This window comes from Maniola hyperantus, chromosome 19, assembly GCF_902806685.2.
Source record: "Maniola hyperantus chromosome 19, iAphHyp1.2, whole genome shotgun sequence".
In the NCBI taxonomy this organism is placed as follows: Eukaryota; Metazoa; Arthropoda; class Insecta; order Lepidoptera; family Nymphalidae; genus Maniola; species Maniola hyperantus.
The window spans coordinates 8,653,365-8,672,001 of record NC_048554.1 but is presented as its reverse complement, the minus strand read 5'-3'; the positions used below and the strand labels follow the sequence as shown (position 1 = coordinate 8,672,001).

Genomic DNA, 18,637 nt, shown 5'->3' with positions numbered 1-18,637 from the left:
AATGCCTTTTCATTACATGATACACCACTTGATATAAGTAAGTGGTGTATAACATTATGAAAGGGCTTTACCTGTACATTCTAAAACAGATTTTTATTTATTTTTATGCATAATAGTTTTTCATTTATCGTGCAAAATGTCGAAAAAAATACCGTTACTCCCCCTTATCTCCGATGTTTACGAGTCGAAAAATCTGAAATAATTATGGTCAATAGAAATTTATGTATATTTTACAGAAAAAATAAAATTAATGCTTTTACTATCATAGTACTTTTGATATCAACAATTTATTGTTGTTGTTTTTGTTAACGAACCCCAAAACTAAATTTGTTTGTGGACGTTTACGTCTAAAAACAAAGTTAGTTTTGCGGTTCGTTAACAAAAATGATTCTTACCGTTTTACTTCTTCTGTAGAACTTTCGGTGCGTAAGTCCGACTCGCACTTGGTCGGTTTTTTCGCAGAATTCTGCGACATGGCAATTCTAAGCCGTTCGCGCGTATTTTTCGCGACTGCGACGTGTGGCTCCAGAGCCTCCAAACAATGTCCATGTCATACCATGTCATAGGGGTATAGTTTTAATTAAACTAGTACTATTACCATACCCCTTCCAAGCCGCTTCCATCTTAGACTGCATCGTCACAGGAGACTTCAAAAACTTGTCAACGATAAAAAAAATAACTAGGTACATTGGAACATCTTCATTTCGACTGGCGTTTAGTTGTAAAACTGGACATTAATTTAATATTAAATTAACAATAAAATCTTGTGCGTAACAATACCTACTATTGCTGTAAATATGATTCATTATAGCCGTTTAATATTATTATGGAGATATTTGACGACTAATTATATTATTAGTCATAATAGGACGTCAAGATATTTTGAAATATTAAAATGGTGGTTTACAGCAGTTTGGTGGCAAAACGTAACATTTATTCCCGTACAAGATTTATTTGAAAGACGAATTAAAAATTGGCTACTTTGACAAACTAACTTATCTACCATCTACGTATTAAAGAAGGTTGAGTCATATCTTCCTAGGTAGTAATTAGGTAGGTACTAACTACTAATTGCCAGTTTTTCATTTAGAAGGTATAGGTAGTAGGTAAGAAGTACCTACAAACGTGTGAATTGATAACCTAATTATCTATAGTCCACGATAGGTTGAGGGCAATTGGAGCATGAGGCGAGGGGGCACCCCGCACACCCGTACGTCACCCGCGCTCGCCTGCACCGGGTTAGCGCTAGGCCTGTGCGGGGCGTTCCCTCCCCGATTGGCATCTCGATTCTCGACCTGTCGCGTACCTACTATAAATTTAAGTACGCAATTGCCACGTTACATATTTATTTACTTGAAAAGCCTATCTCTCTAATGCTCTAATCTAATAATTCTTTCAAACTTTATACCTAGTGAGTTTTTAAAAGTCAATAAGAATTTACTTACCTATTCCTTTTTTGCGTAAATCCTATTTTGCTGTAAATAATTTTTCCATGGATATGGTGCATACGATAAACGTCATAAAAATGGCCCATAACTCATAATTAATACGTTTAATTGTATCTAAGTGTTATTAAGTACAACCCAAACACGTAGCTTTACTAGAATGGAAGATTCATTGAAACTCGGGAAATACCAAACCTTTTATTTGCGTCATGCGGCAAGCACTTACCTACAGGTAAAGACAACTTTATTGTAATTACCATTTAAATAAATCAAGCTATTCGTCACGTGAATAAGAGCCGTGATCTCCTAAACGGGAGGTCGGGGGGTTCGATCCCGGGCACGTATCTCTAACTTTTCTAAGTTATGTGCGTATAAGAAATTAGGTATCACTTGCTTTAACGGTGAAGGAAAACATCGTAACGAAACCTGCATACATGGAGAGACCTCCATAATGTTCTCAAAGGTGTGTGAAGTCTGCCAATCCGCACACCGTGGTGGACTATGGCCAAACCATTACCCGTGCTTAGTAGTGAGCCGACTATGGGTTGATCATGATTATGATGACGTGAATACTACGCTTTTTTATTTTTAAACTTTTCTAAACAATTTTGAATGGGTAGGTTATGTAGGTAACCTACATATCAAAAGTTACGGAATCGTCAGTATTCGATCCTGCATCTCCATGGGTATGGACCGGGGGGCTAAGCTTTAAAGAGATGATAATATTACATAGAGGTTTGACGAAGCCGTTTAGAAAAACCAATCGTGCGGTAAGTGCAGGACGAAGGAGCGACCAAAACTGGCAAATACAAAAAAGTACACGACAAGTCGAGATAGCAATCGGGGATGGCTATCCCGGTACGGGCGAGCGCGGGTGACGTGCGGGTGTGCGCGGCCTTCCCCCGCCTCACGCCCCGATTACCATCTCAACCCACAGTCTCTACCTGTCGGCTGTCGCGGACTATAGTTGGAGCCCTATCATGAAGGGTCGTCGTTGGCGTCATGAGATCAAAGGCTTCGGACTACTGTGTCTCTCTTTATACTGTGATACTGAGGTACCACGATCCGAATGATCGCGCATCTTTGGCGGGAAGGCAGACAAGCTGTCGTCATGCGCGTCATTTCTTTCAGTGTCATCTGCTCTATCTTTACCTTTATTTTATGGCTTTTGATGTGTCCATTAGTCCGCAGTCACATCTATTGTGTGCGAAGAGTGCCTACGTGTAACACCTCGCGTGGTCCTCAAATATACATACAAAGCTGACGGGACAAAAGTATAGGAATTAGCATAATTGTTTTGTTTTATCAGCTATGAGTCAATGGCTTGATGCACTAACGTAAACGGTTCACGTACTAATACGTACACTGTTTTGTGGTGTGTCAATTGAATGATAATATTGAAAGCTTATAAGCTCCGTCTTTATAATTTTAATCCCTTGAAATAAAATAAAAAAATGTTGACAGAACTGAGTAGTCGCATTGCCTAATGTGGATAAGTAATAAAAATTAGGAAAACGAAATACCTATCTACTGGCTAATATGATGCCAGAGGGATGCTGGATATGTCTAGGTAAAATTTTGGTTTCCTAGGTTTTGTAGAAATGCCGTCACATAGCGGCTGTATAGACATTGTGACGGCACTGATGGAGTATTTTTGAGACTTGTTTTGTTGACTTTTGTTTCTCGACATTTTACAGGATAATTCAAAAATTATGATACGTAAAAATAAATAAAAATCTGTTTTAGAATCCACAGATGAAGCCCTTTCATATGATACCCCTCTTGATATAGTTATCTTACTTAAAAAATTGAAAAACTAATTATTAGTTCATGACCACAAATTTTTTTTGTGTGATGTAACCACAAATTCACGGTTTTCAGATTTTTCCCCGAATGTCAGCCATAAGATCTACCTACCTGCCAAATTTCATGATTCTAGGTCAACGGGAAGTACCCTGTAGGTTTCTTGATAGACCGACAGACAGACTGACAGACAGACAACAAAGTGATTCTATAAGGGTTCCGTTTTCCTTTTGAGGTACGGAACCCTAAAAATAGGAACAGGTTCTAGGAAACTACGCCGCCATCTTGTTCCAAAAATCAATATTTCAGCACTGATTCAGTGACCTTTTCTATCCTATCCTAGAATAGCGTCAGAGCTCTATTCTTCACCTTAAGACTAATAAAGCTTCAAGAATACCTGGAAAAATTATTGCCAAAGCTTAGAATAACAACCCGTGCCAAAGGTTATACAGATATCATTGTGCTCTTAATAACTACATATTACCATACAGAGCCCCTATTCTATGTCCTAGGTATCCTGAAGAATACTTACCAATACCTGATAGTAGTTACGTATAGTACGCGACAGGTCGAGATGGCAATCGGGGAGGGAAAGCCCCGTACACCCGGCACAGCCCCCGTGCTAAACCGGTGCGGGCAAACGCGGGTGACGTGTGGGTGTGCGGGGTGTCTCCCCACCTTATACACCGATTGCCATCTCGACCTGTCACGAACTACACATGATTTTATCTGGTGAAGTCAGTGAGGCAAAAGAATAAGTTGAGTAGCAAAATTGCAAAGGAACGCCACTAGGGTCTAACGTAAGAAGAGTGAGTGACTTTAAAGAACCTTGAACAAAGTGTCTTCCAATAAGGTATCTTAACTATAAACTAAGTCAATGGACCGATTCTTAGGTATAAGTATTTTTATAACTTTAGGTTAATATAATATTGCTTATTAGCCTCTCTCATAAGCTAGATTGTAATGGTAGTAAAGTACTGGTGTCAGTACTTTACGCCAAAAAAAAAAAGAAGAGTGAGTAGAAGCCTAATCTTATTCAAGATTTTATATAACCTTTTAGAACTTGCGGTTTAACGATTATACATAATATGTAGGACAATATAAATATGGAGATCTTAATAAAGGTGTCAATGATAGCTAGTTAGCCAAGTGGCTAAGGTCGGTTGATATTATATTTTATTAGATCTATCGCCCATTGTCAATGACAGGTGTTAATCATGGAGGCATGGAGGTCACACGGAACTTGCGTACGCTTTGGGATTGCCGACTTGTGTATGATTCACGCCTAATAGTGTGTAAACGAAAGTGGACGCGTGACGAAAATATTAATACAAGGATACAAAGACATATTTTGAGAAATATGATTTATAAATGTATGTTTCTTGTCTAAGTAGGTACTAACGCTAAGAATTATTTATTGCATGGCTTTTTTGTGTTTTTAAGTTTTTCTATTTGAATCCAGGTGGCAGCTATCTATACTAATATTATAAATGCGAAAGTGTGTCTGTCTGTCCGTCTGTCTGTCTGCTAGCCTTTCACAGCCCATCCGTTCGACCGATTTTGACGAATATTGGTACAGAGATAGCTTGCATCCCGGGGAAGGACATAGGCTACTTTTTATCCCGGGAAAGCAAAGAGTTCCCACGGGATTTCTAAAAACCTAAATCTACGCGTATGAAGTCGCGGGAATCAGCTAGTAGGTACCTAATAAATGTAAAACTGAACAAAATTGCGTGTTTGCTACCATAACAAAAATATTGTCTACATGTGTCATGTGTAGTCTAGGTAGGTACCTACTATACGTGTATAACCCATGCTTATCTAAAGAGGTTTTTAAGTCTATATGTACGAGTAGGTATCTATAATACGCGACAGGTCAATATGGCAATCGGTGAGATAACGCCCCGCACACCCGCACAGCCTCCGCGCTAACCCGGTGCGGCAGAGCGCGGGCGACGTGCGGGCGTGCAGAGCGTATAACTACCACCTATTCTAGTCTACCAACGTTCTGCGCTTTCCGGTACCAGGTACAGCCATTGCACTTTGCAGCACCTTGGAACCCCAGCGCCTATCAGAACTTTAAAGTGAAACTTATACCTATTCATTATTTAATATAAACTCTAATATTTTCAGAAAACACCGGCAACATATTGGGCGCCAGTGAGTGGAACACGGGGTACCCGTCCACGGCCACCGTGTATCCGAGCTATGGCCCCTTACAACCTCCCTACTACAAGCCAGACCCCACAATACACATACCCGCAGGTAATTTATTATGAGGATAGGTATATGAAAATGGGAGTACTTACTCCTATTACTCGTTCAAAAATATGCTGAACAATTTCTTTTTCTGTTTATCTATGACACCTATCTATCTATGGTTTACCCGCGGGGTGTTTACGTATCTCGCGACAGGCTTGCGATAGGCGTTAATCTCGCGATCATTGCTGTCAAACGTCCGGCTAGAGAGAGACAGCAATAGCCAAAAAGCAAAATAACAAGAAGAAGAAGAGAGACAGCAATTATGAACTGTCGGATTGCTACCGCTGTCGCTACTGCAACGTTTTACGTAACCGGTGTGCCTAATCATCTTCAAATTTCAAACCTGAACCGTCTTATATTGAGTCTATTGTTGTTCCATACCTTTTTCCTATTTCAATCAACCTATCTGATAAAACATGTACTTATCAATAAAATAGGCTCTACCATCTTCTTTTTCGGCTTAGCGTTTTCTCACATAGGTGGGGTCCGCTTTCCTACATTTTACCGCCCACTTCGCCCTTTCTTGAGCATCTGATTTACTGAGTCTATTGGCTCTTAAGTCTCAGGTCTGCGTTCACAACGTCCAGCCAGCACTTTCTCGAGCGGCTTCGGGATTTAGCTCCAGGAACGGCAATGTAGAGACATCTATTACCGACGTAGCTTTTTAGTTTCCGTGCTACATGACCGTACCATCTGAGACGGGCTTCTTGCAACTTGTCACCGATGTCATGGGCACTGAGCCTATCGCGGATGTGATCATTGCGTTGTAGGTCGCAACATGTGATATTGCACATCCACCGCAGCATTTTCATCTCCGTGATTCTGAATTCTAGCACATGCATGTCTCTACCATTTATTTATAACTTCATTATTTTTGCTTCTGATTATTTATTATTTAAAAAGAAAATCTATCTAAGGCTGAGATCTATAGAGCGCACTTTGACTTTGCTCAGACTAAGATTGAGTTAAAACGAAATAGATTTATGTGAGAGATATACCTCTCTCTCGTTTTAACTCTGTCTTAAGTCTAACCAAAGTCAGAGTACGCTCTATAGATCTCACCCTAAGCTTAGCTCCTCCTAAGCTAACTCCTGCTGCAATAATGTTTCTGTCCTTTCTGTATTTCTTTCAACAAACAACAAGAGTATCTACAGTGCAGGGTACCTATGATTGCATTTATCACTGTCGCAATCGTTAGTTAGGTAGGTATACCTATCAAAAACCCAACACTTTATTCAATGTATTATTCGGGTCACGTCTGCAAATGACTGGAATCAATCATCATGATCAAGCGCCAATATAATAGGGTTTTACCACCTTGACAAATAGGATGACAGTTCCAAGCAGTCTTTGATAGAATACCTAAGCCAAACTAGAAAAATTACCATCGATAGAGACCTTTGGTTATTAAGATTTAGGTTATTAAGATTTGCATTTCCACATAGAATCATAAAATTTGACAGGTAAGCAAAAAAATTAAAAAAAAATGTAAGATGCTACGGGACCCTTCATGTGCGAGTCCAACTCGCTCTTGACCGGTTATTTTTTATTTGACGACCTAGGCCCTTGACTGCAAACTCAAGAGGTGGTATGATGCAGTCTAAGATGAAAGCGGACTAACTTAGAAGGGGTATAGCAGTTTAATTGATCTCATGGCCCCTCATTGATTTCTATGCGAAGTAAATTTCTTAGTGGAACGGTGGTACACAGCCACGGAGCGCTTCCCAGCTGATCACGTTACTATGTCAGTCAAAATCTTCTAGATCTCTCTTAATATTGCAGAATAACGTAATTTTAAGCTTCAATCTTTTTGTTTTACAGTCCTCCCGGAAATACAGCTGGGCCACACCGATTACAGTAGCTTCCAGGCAAGTTCAACAGGCTTCAAGGGGAGTCCGAGCGCCGCCACCGGCACGCTCACAGACCTCAACCCCGCCGCCATGCCGGCACAGAGATACGACCCCAACTACTACAACACCTGGCCCACTAACTCATACAACTATCAATATAACAACATCAACAACAACCCCGCCTGCCTACAGTCCCACACGCCTTACATTAACCCTAACACCCAAATGATAGTACCAAATCTATACTCCACAGTCAACCAAAACGAAATCCACGTCCATCTCCATAGTTCTGACAAATATAATATCTCCGAACAGTATTTACCGCGTGAAATAAAAATAAGCGATATAGATGGCGCGATTTCCATAACAACAGATTTACCAGGTGTAAACGAAGCGAGCGGTCTAGTGCAAACTTGTGAAACTGTTGATGATGTGAAACACGGACTCTACGGTGCGGGTAACCAAGAAGTTTGGAGACCCTATTGACAAATCGTACAACCTCATTATGATAATCAACATTCCATTGTACATATTGTGATATAGTTATTGTTTTTTAATAAAATTGTAGATTTATTGTATAGTAGGTATCAATTAATGTTAAACATTAATTAGATGATAAGTGTTAATAAATGTATTCGATTATTGAGATAAATTAACATTACCTACATGTTATTTTGTGTTTTATTTTTCTTGATTTTTTACTACCTACCTATTCAAATTTTTTATGAAACCCATGTAAGTATCATAAGAAATTTCAAAGAAGTCACTCAACAGAGAGAGCTGTGCTTGGAGTTTCTCTACATGATCAAATCGCTACCTACCTCCGCGTAAAATTTAACTCCTCGTGCGCCATTTTGACTTTTCATGTACGATTTTAGTCCTTATTTTAAAGGTAGGTATACCCAAGAAATTTTGAGTATACTGATTCCAAAGAATTTGGATGTACTACTAGGTACTGATTCTAACTATTAGGTACCCATCGACATAGGAATACACCAGCAGGACCTACACTAGAATATAGCGCCACCTATCGGCATAGGATCTAAAGTAGGATCTTGCAACTTTCTTCTGTTTTAAAATCCGTTTTGAATCGGCTAGTGCACACCACAGTAAGTTTCCGTGCTTTTTTCCGCAAAAGCTGTGAACTATAGAATTATACAGAAGCGCGTGCAATGCGGAAATAATTATTTCCGCATTGCACCAGATCTTAATCGATTTTAATTCAAATTTTGGGGGGCGCTGTTGGAAGACATATATTCAATGTACTCTGTGGTTGGAGAACAAAGGCTAATCTATGACAAAGGCTTAGAATAGATCTCAGACTAAGTATAAGGAGACTTGTCAAACGCGTATACCCGAAAGAGACAAAACAGCAAAAGAAATAATACTTACGTATGAAAGGTTATGTTTCATCATTTGCGTTCGCTACAACTTTTACACAGCAATGCAAAATAAATGGCTTCTACACACCTTCAATACTAAATTTAAAACAGAAAACTAAATAAAAACTCGTAATATTCGCAATAAATTACTATCACAGAGGTTTGTTGGGCACAAACTACAACGTGCCCAACAAAAAAAAGCTAAACTTTGACAAAGACAAAAAACTGTGTTTACGGCTCTATTACTCTTCAGAGCTTTTCTATAGGTACACCTAGCTTGTTCTAACAAGGTATTATTATTTTAATGCCACATATAGGTCCTACACATATAGATGAGGAAGGCGGAGGACCACAGAACACATTTACTCCAGGAGGCGGAGGACCGTGTTTGGTGGCGCGCTCTTGGAAAGGCCTATGTCCAGCAGTGGACGCAAACAGGCTGATGGATGGATGGATGGATGGATATAGGTACCTTGATTCTTAATCTGAGGAATAGATACTGTATTCAAACAAGAACAAAGGGGACACGTCTTGACGGCAACGTTAGTTGCGATTTTCGCCACGCACCTCAGAATAAGGACTATTAGAAGTAGCCCTATTGTGACACTTACTGTTAGAGCGAGATAGCTAAATGCATTTAAGCTCTTATTAGAACGTGACAAAATGATTATGTTTTGTCCTTATCACCGTGGCCACTTTTTTTGTTTGTCAAAATGTATTTGTACGTGAGTATTTGACAAACAACGTGAAGTGTAGAAGGAATAACATTTCACAAGTAAGAAAATCTGCTTGAGCGAGAGGGACTGAGGGGGCCACGCTAGTTGCAAATCTGACATATATCTGTGCCACGCACCAAGTTAACCTTGTCGCACTGTACTCAGCTCTGAATTCTAGCATTCCGTTTCACAGAATAGATTAGAATTAGAGCTCATAAAGACGGAAATTGGACGATTGGATCATTTTTAACCTAGATTTTTAACGTAACGTTTACGGTTGGCTCTCTTGTGATCTCTTTGCTTTCTTGGTATTTTTGATTTAATATTCTGTGATTATTTGTCAATTATATGTCTATAACATTTTTGTCTAATGGTCTATATTTATTTATATTGTCTATGCTCGGGCTACGTGATAAGATGGCGTCTTGAAAAGAAATTAAAGCTTGCATTCCTAAAATAAATCTTTGTTATTGTTCAAAGTGTGTAAATAGACCTGAATAAAATAGTTTTACATTTAAATATTTTACAGTAATAAATTAAACATGTGAGTAAATCATAGTTATTGTTGAATTCCATAAAGCTGCGTCATTGTTGCAGGTTTCTGATAACGGCGGCAGATAACAGAAAAACAACATTTCTAGATTTAACTTGAACCATTTACTTACAGTCGAGAGAGCCTCTTATCATATTAGTGGGAAGGCAATGTCCGAGGAGTCGGAACGCCACGGGGAGTCAGCGAGTGACGCCTCGGGCGGCGGCGCTACGAACGTGGCGCGGGTGGTACTGACCTCTCACCAGCTCGACGCGGCGACCGCGGAGTCGCTTCGCGCCTCATGGAAAACCCAGGACTCTTACATTGACCACCTCGAAACTTTGAACAAACAGTTGGAAGGTATTTACGAAAACGTTACATCGGCTTGGTAGTGACGGTCGGTGACCGACCCGCGTGCTGATTACGTGCAAAGTTACTTTTTAGTTACTCTATATCGACAATGCTTTAACTAAATTTAGTGATACTATTATAATAATGACGACAAACGTGATGTTGAAATGTTAGTTGTAAAGAATTGTGGTACGGGTGTATTTAGGTGTTTAGTTTACTATGAATAAGAAAGAAATGTGTAAAGCTGTGTAAGAACGGTGCAAGTGGAGTGAAGTGAATACGTCATGTGGCGTTGCTACGAGCCCAGTGAATCTCCAAGTAATCTTGGAGTTGTGTTCAGTGCCATTACAAAGCTTTCAATGATAGTGCAGGAAAAGAAAGCTGATTCTTGGATCATTTGTCTACAACAAAAAGTAAATATCTTGCTTGCTTTCATATTATAATGTAAGTTATGTATTGTATTTTGTACATCCTTTCTATTATAAAATATCACAATATTATAATGTTATAACATCTAATAATTGAAAGAATGAATGAAACTAGTTTATAGAACTTTTAGCATAAATTTGGAACTTCTCTGAAAGAAATGCTTTATCAATATTTATTTAACTGAGGTATGCGGTCCGCCACTCTTGTAAATATTCTTCAAACTTTTTATTTCGTTTTAACAACAACATTGATATAAAATGTGTTTCTATATGATTGATAAATATTTTAGTAATTGACGCACAAGAAATAATATTAAGTAATTAAACTAGCTATTTTTTTTTTTCATTTTTTTGTAATTTGAACAGTTCATATAATTATGTTGACGTAATTGCCAACAACAACTGCACAAGATGAACGATGCATAAACCCATAGGTAATAAATGGACAGACATCAATGTTTATGTAATTATTGTGTAACAAGTAAATCACTGATTCATGTTTGGTTTAGTTAAATTATAATAAGAAATCAGTAAGCTATTTAGATGTATCATGTACTGTATATTATGAATTATTATCAGATGCTAAAAAAAAGTTTTGTTTACAACAAATCAAAGTAAGCACAACTATACAGTTGGTGTTGATTCAGTTGTACATAAAACAAAAAAATTGGCAAGACTAACAAAACGTAAAAATAATGGCATATTTTATTGTATATCTAAAGTGACTTGTTGTTTTTTAAGAAGGTTTGTAAAAACAAGTTTACTGGTTTAGCAATTAATCAGTAGATCATCTACTTGCACTAAAATGAACAATTATGCAAAATGTAACCTAAACACACTAATTGTTAAGTGCTTAACTGTTACGTGTTAAGAATACATCCGTCCTTTCCTTAAAACCATGAATTAACTTTTCAGAAAGTGACACCATTTCAAAATTTTAATCCAGAATAAGTAGTTAGATGCAAGTGGAGCTTTTAATTGACTATATTTTATATCAATGTTATTGTTAATATTAGAACTATATTTATAAAAATGCATGTCTTTATCACTAACATACAATATAGCCTAAACACATGAATCACAACCTTATTGTATTTATAAAGTGGGACTCATCTATATTAATATTATACTAATTATTGTCAGTAAAAGTCCTATCCTTTATAGTATCCATATCTGCCCCCTCGATTGTGTTAGAATAACCATTTCATCGCTATCGCAATCGTCAAGAAATTCTGCCCTTTGATTGGTTGATTCGCTGTTTACATTTTTTCACAGCCAATCAAAGGGCAGAATTTCTTGATGATTACGAAATGAAATGGTTGTTCTTACACAATTGGGGGGCTGATCAATAGCAGGGATATACTGGCCAAGTGCAAGTCAAACTTGCAGACAGAGGGTTCCGTACTACAGTTATGTTTTTTCAACATTTTGCATGATAAATCAAAAACTATTATGCATAAGAATAAATAAAAATCTGTTTTTGAATGTACAGGTAAAACCCTTTCATATTATGATACTTTACTTGGTATAGTAATCATGCTTTGAAAGTTGAAAATAATAATTGTTTGTACATGAACACATTTTAAGTTTTTTTTTGGTGATGATGTAACCACAAATTCACAGTTTTCAAACTTTTCCCTTTACATGTGCTATAAGACTGACCTACTTGCCAAATTTCATAATTCTATGTCAACAGGAAGTACCGTATAGGTTTCTTGACGAACAACAAAGTGACCCTATAAGGGTCCCTTTTTTTCTTTTGAGATACGGAACCCTAAAAATCCCAATTTGTACACATTGTTGCATTATTGTATATGGGACCAGTTTGCAACAATTTTTGGGGGTTTTGGACACTTAGTCATTTGTTTTAAATAATTAAGTAATTGAATTCAAAAGAATAAGTAACAATAGAAGAATTTGATACTGTATACTCTGAATTCTTAATCTAAAATAATACTCCATAAATGTTTCTTATTTTTTGGGTTCTGTACCCAAAGTGTGCTCCGCTGTCTGTCTGTTAGCGGGCTTAATCTCTGGTAGAGAGTTAAAATTTTCAGTATTTCTTGTACAATGGTATAGAACCCTGTGTGTGCAAGTCAGACTCACACTTCTCTGGTTCTTTTTAATTATATAAATAATTATATTTTGTTACTAGGTTTAAGTAGTAAGATTCTAATTCATGTGTTTAGTTGGTGATTATTAGAAACATAATTTTAAGTTGCTCATCATAAAATATTATACTCATCTACTTACTAATATAAATTGATGATCATTATCATCATCATGATCAACCTATCATCGGCTCACTACAGAGCGCGGGTCTCCTCTCAGAGTGAGAAGGGTTTTAGCCATAGTCTACCATGCTGGCCATGTGCGGATTGGTAGACTTCACACACCTTTGAGAACATTATGGAGAACTCTCAGGCATTCAGGTTTCCTCACGATGTTTTCCTTCACCGTTAAAGCAAGTGATAGTTAATTAATTAAAACGCACATAACTCCGAAAAGTTAGAGGTGCGTGCCCGGGATCGAACCCCCGACCTCCGATTAGAAGGCGGACGTCCTAACCACTAGGCTATCACAGCTTATTTTTAAATTGATGATGTCACAATATGGAAAAAATAATATAAATTGAAGTCAAAAATTTTAGTGGTTAAAACACCCAAAATAAGTAGATACAATCTATTATTTTTGATAAAGTATTCTATAAGCAAGTCAGCAATTTAATATTTAAATATACTTGAGAGATCAAGTACTGAGAGAGATCTCCAGTGTTCCTTCACATTACTGAAGATTGAAATCTCAGCTCGCAGTGTGGGCTGTAAACATACTTTATAGCTATTATAAAACTTATAATACCTTATTATCTTAAAGTACGAAAACATTCTAGAAAATAATATAATGTAGTGGAAATAAAACCAGTTGAATAAATTATTATCTATGCTCATATAAGAAAGAGGTAAAGTTTATAAGTTTGAATGAAGGAGCTACTCCCCAGAACTGCCCATTAAATTTCACTTAAATTATTATATGCATTGCAGATAAAAGAAAGCTAGTTAAATACTATAATATTATGTTTTAGTTTGTTAACAGTAAAATGCTTTGCCCATGACATAGTCCAGTCCAGTTTGCATGTTAAACAAGTTTGTCAATGTACAAGCTGGGTTCTTTACATAAATAAATTGACTTAATCAGAAGAAAATGTTTCGAAATATGCTTTGTTAACATTATATTATATATCCACACTCATGTTATTATAAATTTGAATTGGATGTATGAAGCCATATTTTAATTGGAAAAATATTATTAATGAAAAATATGCTTGTTGAAAAATTGTTTTTTGTTTCCACTTCACTTGAACTTGTTATAACTGTCCTATTAACTGTGTGAATTTATCTGATTGCTAGGTATGTGAATTTAAAAGGTTTCAACTTAACATTACCCAATTATAATTTAAGGTATGTATATTCATTACTTGTTTTTCATTTAAGTAAGATAAATATTGTAATTGTTTAGTTAAGGTATTGTCGATTTTAAATATTGTATATTAGAATTAAAATATTATGTATTGTATTCACAGGGCAATATTTTAAAACACAAAGAAAAGTCAAATCAATGAAGAAGGTAATAAGGCCCACATATTGTGGACTGTATCATATTATTAGAATTAATCAAGTCCTAATATAATAACTTTACATATGCAAGAGAAAGCTATTTGTTATTATTAAGTATTAGTTTATGTAAACTAAATTTTTACTGCTACTATGTTTTTGAATTCTATTTTGATCACTTATTCTATAAAAAATGTTAATCTTAAACCTTTCTTGTGAAATGTTCTAAATGATAAATAACTTAGAAAAACTGAAAAATTGAAGGATTAAATGTGATTGCATAGACAAATGTGGACTGCAACGATGTTTTACAAAATTTAGAGATTCTACATTTAGGTTCACTCTCCAGATAAACTTTATCTAATTTATAAATTTGACATTTTGACATATTCCCAATACAAAATCTGTCATAACGTCTTTATACCAGCTCAACCTAATATTATATTATATTATATTTATTCTTATTTATTCTTTACTAGATTGACTCTTACTTGATTGATTTACTTGATAGAACTCATTGGTTTTCCGGGATAAAAAGTAGCCTATGTCCGTCCCTGGGATGCAAGCTATCGCTGTACCAAATTTCGTCAAAATCGGTTGAATGGTTAAGTCGTGAAAAGCTGGCAGACAGACAGACACACTTTCGCATTTATAATATTAGTATGGATGATAATAATTGATACAGTCCTTCAAAGTATGAACCTTTTTACTTCTTTTTTTTATTGACAAAAACACTTAACTAAAAGGTATTTCAATAAAATACTCTAACAAGTTTGAATATTTATCTGTTTAGGAAGCTTGGAAAAGGCGAAAGAAATAGAGGACAGGATAAAACAGCAGTACACAGAATCACAACACAGAGAGAAAATCCTCGTTCGACGGCTGGCAGCTAAGGAACAGGAGATTCAAGATTATGTGGTATGTTCTTTACATATTTAGCTCATATTTTAGTAATCTACATTTATATTCTATATTATGACTGTATAGTACGCGACAGGTCGAGATGTCAATCGGGGCGGGGACGCCCCGCACACTCGCACAATCCCCGCGCTAACCCGGTGCGGGATAGCTGTGTGATAGTTAGGGCAATCTAGTCTATGTATATTATGTCTAATTCAAAAGACTAAAATAAATCAAAACCAGTGAAAAAGGGTGACACGTTCCTTGTACATATTTATAGTAACGGAAATAGAACTAGAAAAAGCACAAATATTATATATTTTTTTATAATTCACTGACTTGATCCATGAGAGATGTCACGCGTTTAAATCAAATTATCACTAATATTAACCAATTTTATGTTTCAGAGTCAAATAACAGAATTAAAATCATCACACGCGAGTCTCAACGGCAGACCGTCTCTATTGGACCCTGCGGTGAATATGTTAATACTCAGGTTGAAGCAGGAACTAACTTCAACTAAAGCTAGGTTAGAAGAAACACAAAACGAACTCGCGGCGTGGAAGTTCACGCCCGATTCTAATACAGGGAAGAAGCTGATGGCAAAGTGCAGGCTCCTGCATCAGGAGAATGAGGAGTTGGGCCGGATGACGTCGAGCGGCCGGATAGCGAAGCTCGAAGGCGATCTGGCGTTACAAAAGAGTTTTAGCGAAGAAGTAAAAAAGTCACAATCAGGTGTGTATGTTTATATTACTTGTTTATACTCTATCCATGGAAAGAAGTTAGTATAGGGCTCTGTCTGTTTTTTTTTTAATTCGTTATAGGCGCACGCTTGACCACGATCACACCTGATGGGAAGTGATGTGGCCTAAGATGGGATGCGTTTGCCTAGAAGGTGCCTATTCACTCTTGTTTTAAAGATGCCCGGATTATAATTGACAGGAAACACTGATCTAGGAAGAGTATTCCAGACCCTAGCCATGCGTATAAGGAATGATGACGCAAAGCGTTTCGTACGCGAAGATGGAATGTTGACGACATTGGGGTGGAAACTCGCCCGGTGTCTTGCGGTACGGTGGTAGAAAGGTGAGGGAGGGACAAGATCGAACAGCTCCTTACGTAACAGAACAGCTGTTACGTAATCCCAAACAAATGACAAACTCAGTGGGGCGTTTACCATATTGAATTTTCAAAAACATTCGAAATTCGATTCGAAAAATGTTTTCAAAAAACATTCGAAATTCAATTTGAAAACAATTTCGTTTGTCATTAGTTGTTGACTCATTTGCCCACTGAGCCACTGAGTTTTTTGGCTCTATTATTTGTATTACGAGGATTACGTAACAGGGAGAGCCCTATACTAACTTATTTCCGTGTACAGTGCGACAAGGCTTTTTGGCACTTAAATGACATTGACAGGGGGGCGCTGTTCTAACAAAGGCTTTATTCAAACGAGAACAAAGGGGACACTTGACGGCAACGTTAGTTCCGATTTTCGCCACGCGCCAAAATAGCCAGTATACTGCCAAATGACTAGTAAACTGGCCACAGATGTAAAGCTGACGAGTTCTCTTCTCTCTCTGGGCTGGTTTCCGCACTTAAACGTTTCCGTCTGTTGTGCGTAAGCTGACGAATTTTGACGAGGGGTTGTCTCAACTTAGCCGTTCATGGAATGAGCATCGAGGTCGTACTTCCTCGCAAGGGTGCGTCCTCATATGCAGTTTCTCGCGGCCTACATGGGCCAAGGCTGTGCTAATGTGCGCGGGCATTGGAGTTTTATGTTAACCGTAAAACCTTAGTTTTCGTTCTGCTCTCTAGATATATTTAATACAAGTAATATTTATTAAAAGCTCATTGGAAAATAATTCTCATTCAACTAGTTAGACTGATTCTAGTGACTAGGCAGTACAAAAGATGAAACATGAAGCTCTTCGAAACATCTTTGTTACATTATAATATTGTTTATAAAATATACATTCAAAAATGCATTATTTTAAACGAAAATAAACAAACCCATTTATAACATTCCAGAACTGGACGAGTTCCTCCAGGAACTAGACGAAGATGTGGAGGGAATGCAGAGTACAGTGTTATTCCTACAGCAGGAATTGCGAGCTTCAACCGCTACAGTGAACGGCAACCGGGTGTCCTCACCCGCAGACAAACGGACTTATTCAGGCAGTGAGTGTAGCGATACACCCGTGGGCAAAAGAAGAAGGGGCTCCGTGCTTTCGTTGGACTATAACGAAGAGGAGGAACCCCTCACTGTCACGAACGGTGAGGCTGACTAGCCTTGGATTTGCAGTGCACTCTTATCGCACACATTACGTTATGAACTAGTGAAAATTGTGAACTAATGTTTTCCATTCTACCCCCCTGCGGTTATTTCGTTGACTTGAAATTTTTCCATGAATTCTTTGTGAGTGATCATCGTTTATGTAAAAAAAACGCTCCCTTGGTGTCACTCGATTACAAAATGTGAAATGCTTCTGTATTACGACATGTTGAAGTGTATTTCTATGTATGTACTCTGTTAAAGAAAAATATAAATATAGACAAGTATGTGTCATTTCCATTGACAATGAAATGGTGATGATTGTGTGGATTGTGATGATATGATGAAACAATGAGTTGGAAATAGTTTGCGTTCTATGCACAAGGTGGACCATGTGATCAGATTTATTAGTGAATTGTTTGTAATTGTTTATATTGATTGAAATATTAAGACAAACACTTAAGTTGACAATTTTATAATTTATTTATGTAAAGTGCATTATAACTTGTGATACATTAGATCCAATACGTATATATGAGCAATGAGAATGTTTTTATTGGCTTGTGACATTGTTTTAGGGCCTTTTTTATGCCGCAGTTAAAGATGTAGAGTCCATGATACATTATAGCAATAATGTTGACACCATATTATATTTAATGAATGCCACGTTTTTATTGAATTTGTGATTTTCTACAAAAATGTTTCTATTTTCAAATTACAATTCATGTATATATAGAGCTATGTTAATAAACATATTACTGTCAGTAGGTTTTGAGTATCATTTTTAAAATAATTAGATTTGTTTGAAGCATTATAACCCTGGAGTTTCACATAATGGAAGGCAGGGAGGCAAATTAAAAAGTTAATTCAATTGAAGCAGATCACATTGCTCTTATGCAGGCAACATTATTCTTATTTGTACATTCTCACGAGTAACCTGTGTACTTTATTTGATTTTTTTAAATTCTAATACAGTTTTTAAATTCTAGTACACCCTTGAGTGTGATCTCACGTGGTAAGTGATATGCAGTCTAAGATGGAAGAAGGCTAAATTGGAAGGGGTATTGTAGTTTCATTAAACC

At 37.0% G+C, this 18,637-nt stretch overlaps 3 protein-coding genes across 3 annotated transcripts in view; 2 read left to right on the top strand and 1 right to left on the bottom strand.

Annotated features, from left to right (window-relative positions):
* LOC117990949 (protein lozenge-like) overlaps positions 1–8,032 on the top strand; it is a 54,740-nt gene extending 46,708 nt beyond the window's left edge. The window contains exons 5-6 of the mRNA XM_034978451.2: positions 5,382–5,513; positions 7,332–8,032. Coding sequence (XP_034834342.1) covers positions 5,382–5,513; positions 7,332–7,846 — 647 coding nt within the window. The 3' untranslated portion in view covers positions 7,847–8,032. The remainder of the gene's footprint in view (positions 1–5,381; positions 5,514–7,331) is intronic.
* Positions 8,033–9,850: 1,818 nt separating this feature from the next.
* fl(2)d (female lethal d) lies at positions 9,851–18,322 on the top strand. The gene is made up of 5 exons (XM_034978452.1): positions 9,851–10,002; positions 10,126–10,350; positions 15,174–15,298; positions 15,688–16,015; positions 17,312–18,322. The coding sequence occupies exons 2-5, from the start codon at positions 10,161–10,163 to the stop codon at positions 17,569–17,571; spliced, it is 903 nt and encodes a 300-aa protein (XP_034834343.1). The 5' UTR covers positions 9,851–10,002; positions 10,126–10,160; the 3' UTR covers positions 17,572–18,322.
* The window catches only part of LOC117990947 (centrosomal protein of 162 kDa), a 30,208-nt gene continuing 25,269 nt past the window's right edge, over positions 13,699–18,637 (bottom strand). The window contains exon 6 of the transcript XR_011237877.1: positions 13,699–13,712. The gene's annotated coding sequence lies outside the window, so the exon portion shown is untranslated. The remainder of the gene's footprint in view (positions 13,713–18,637) is intronic.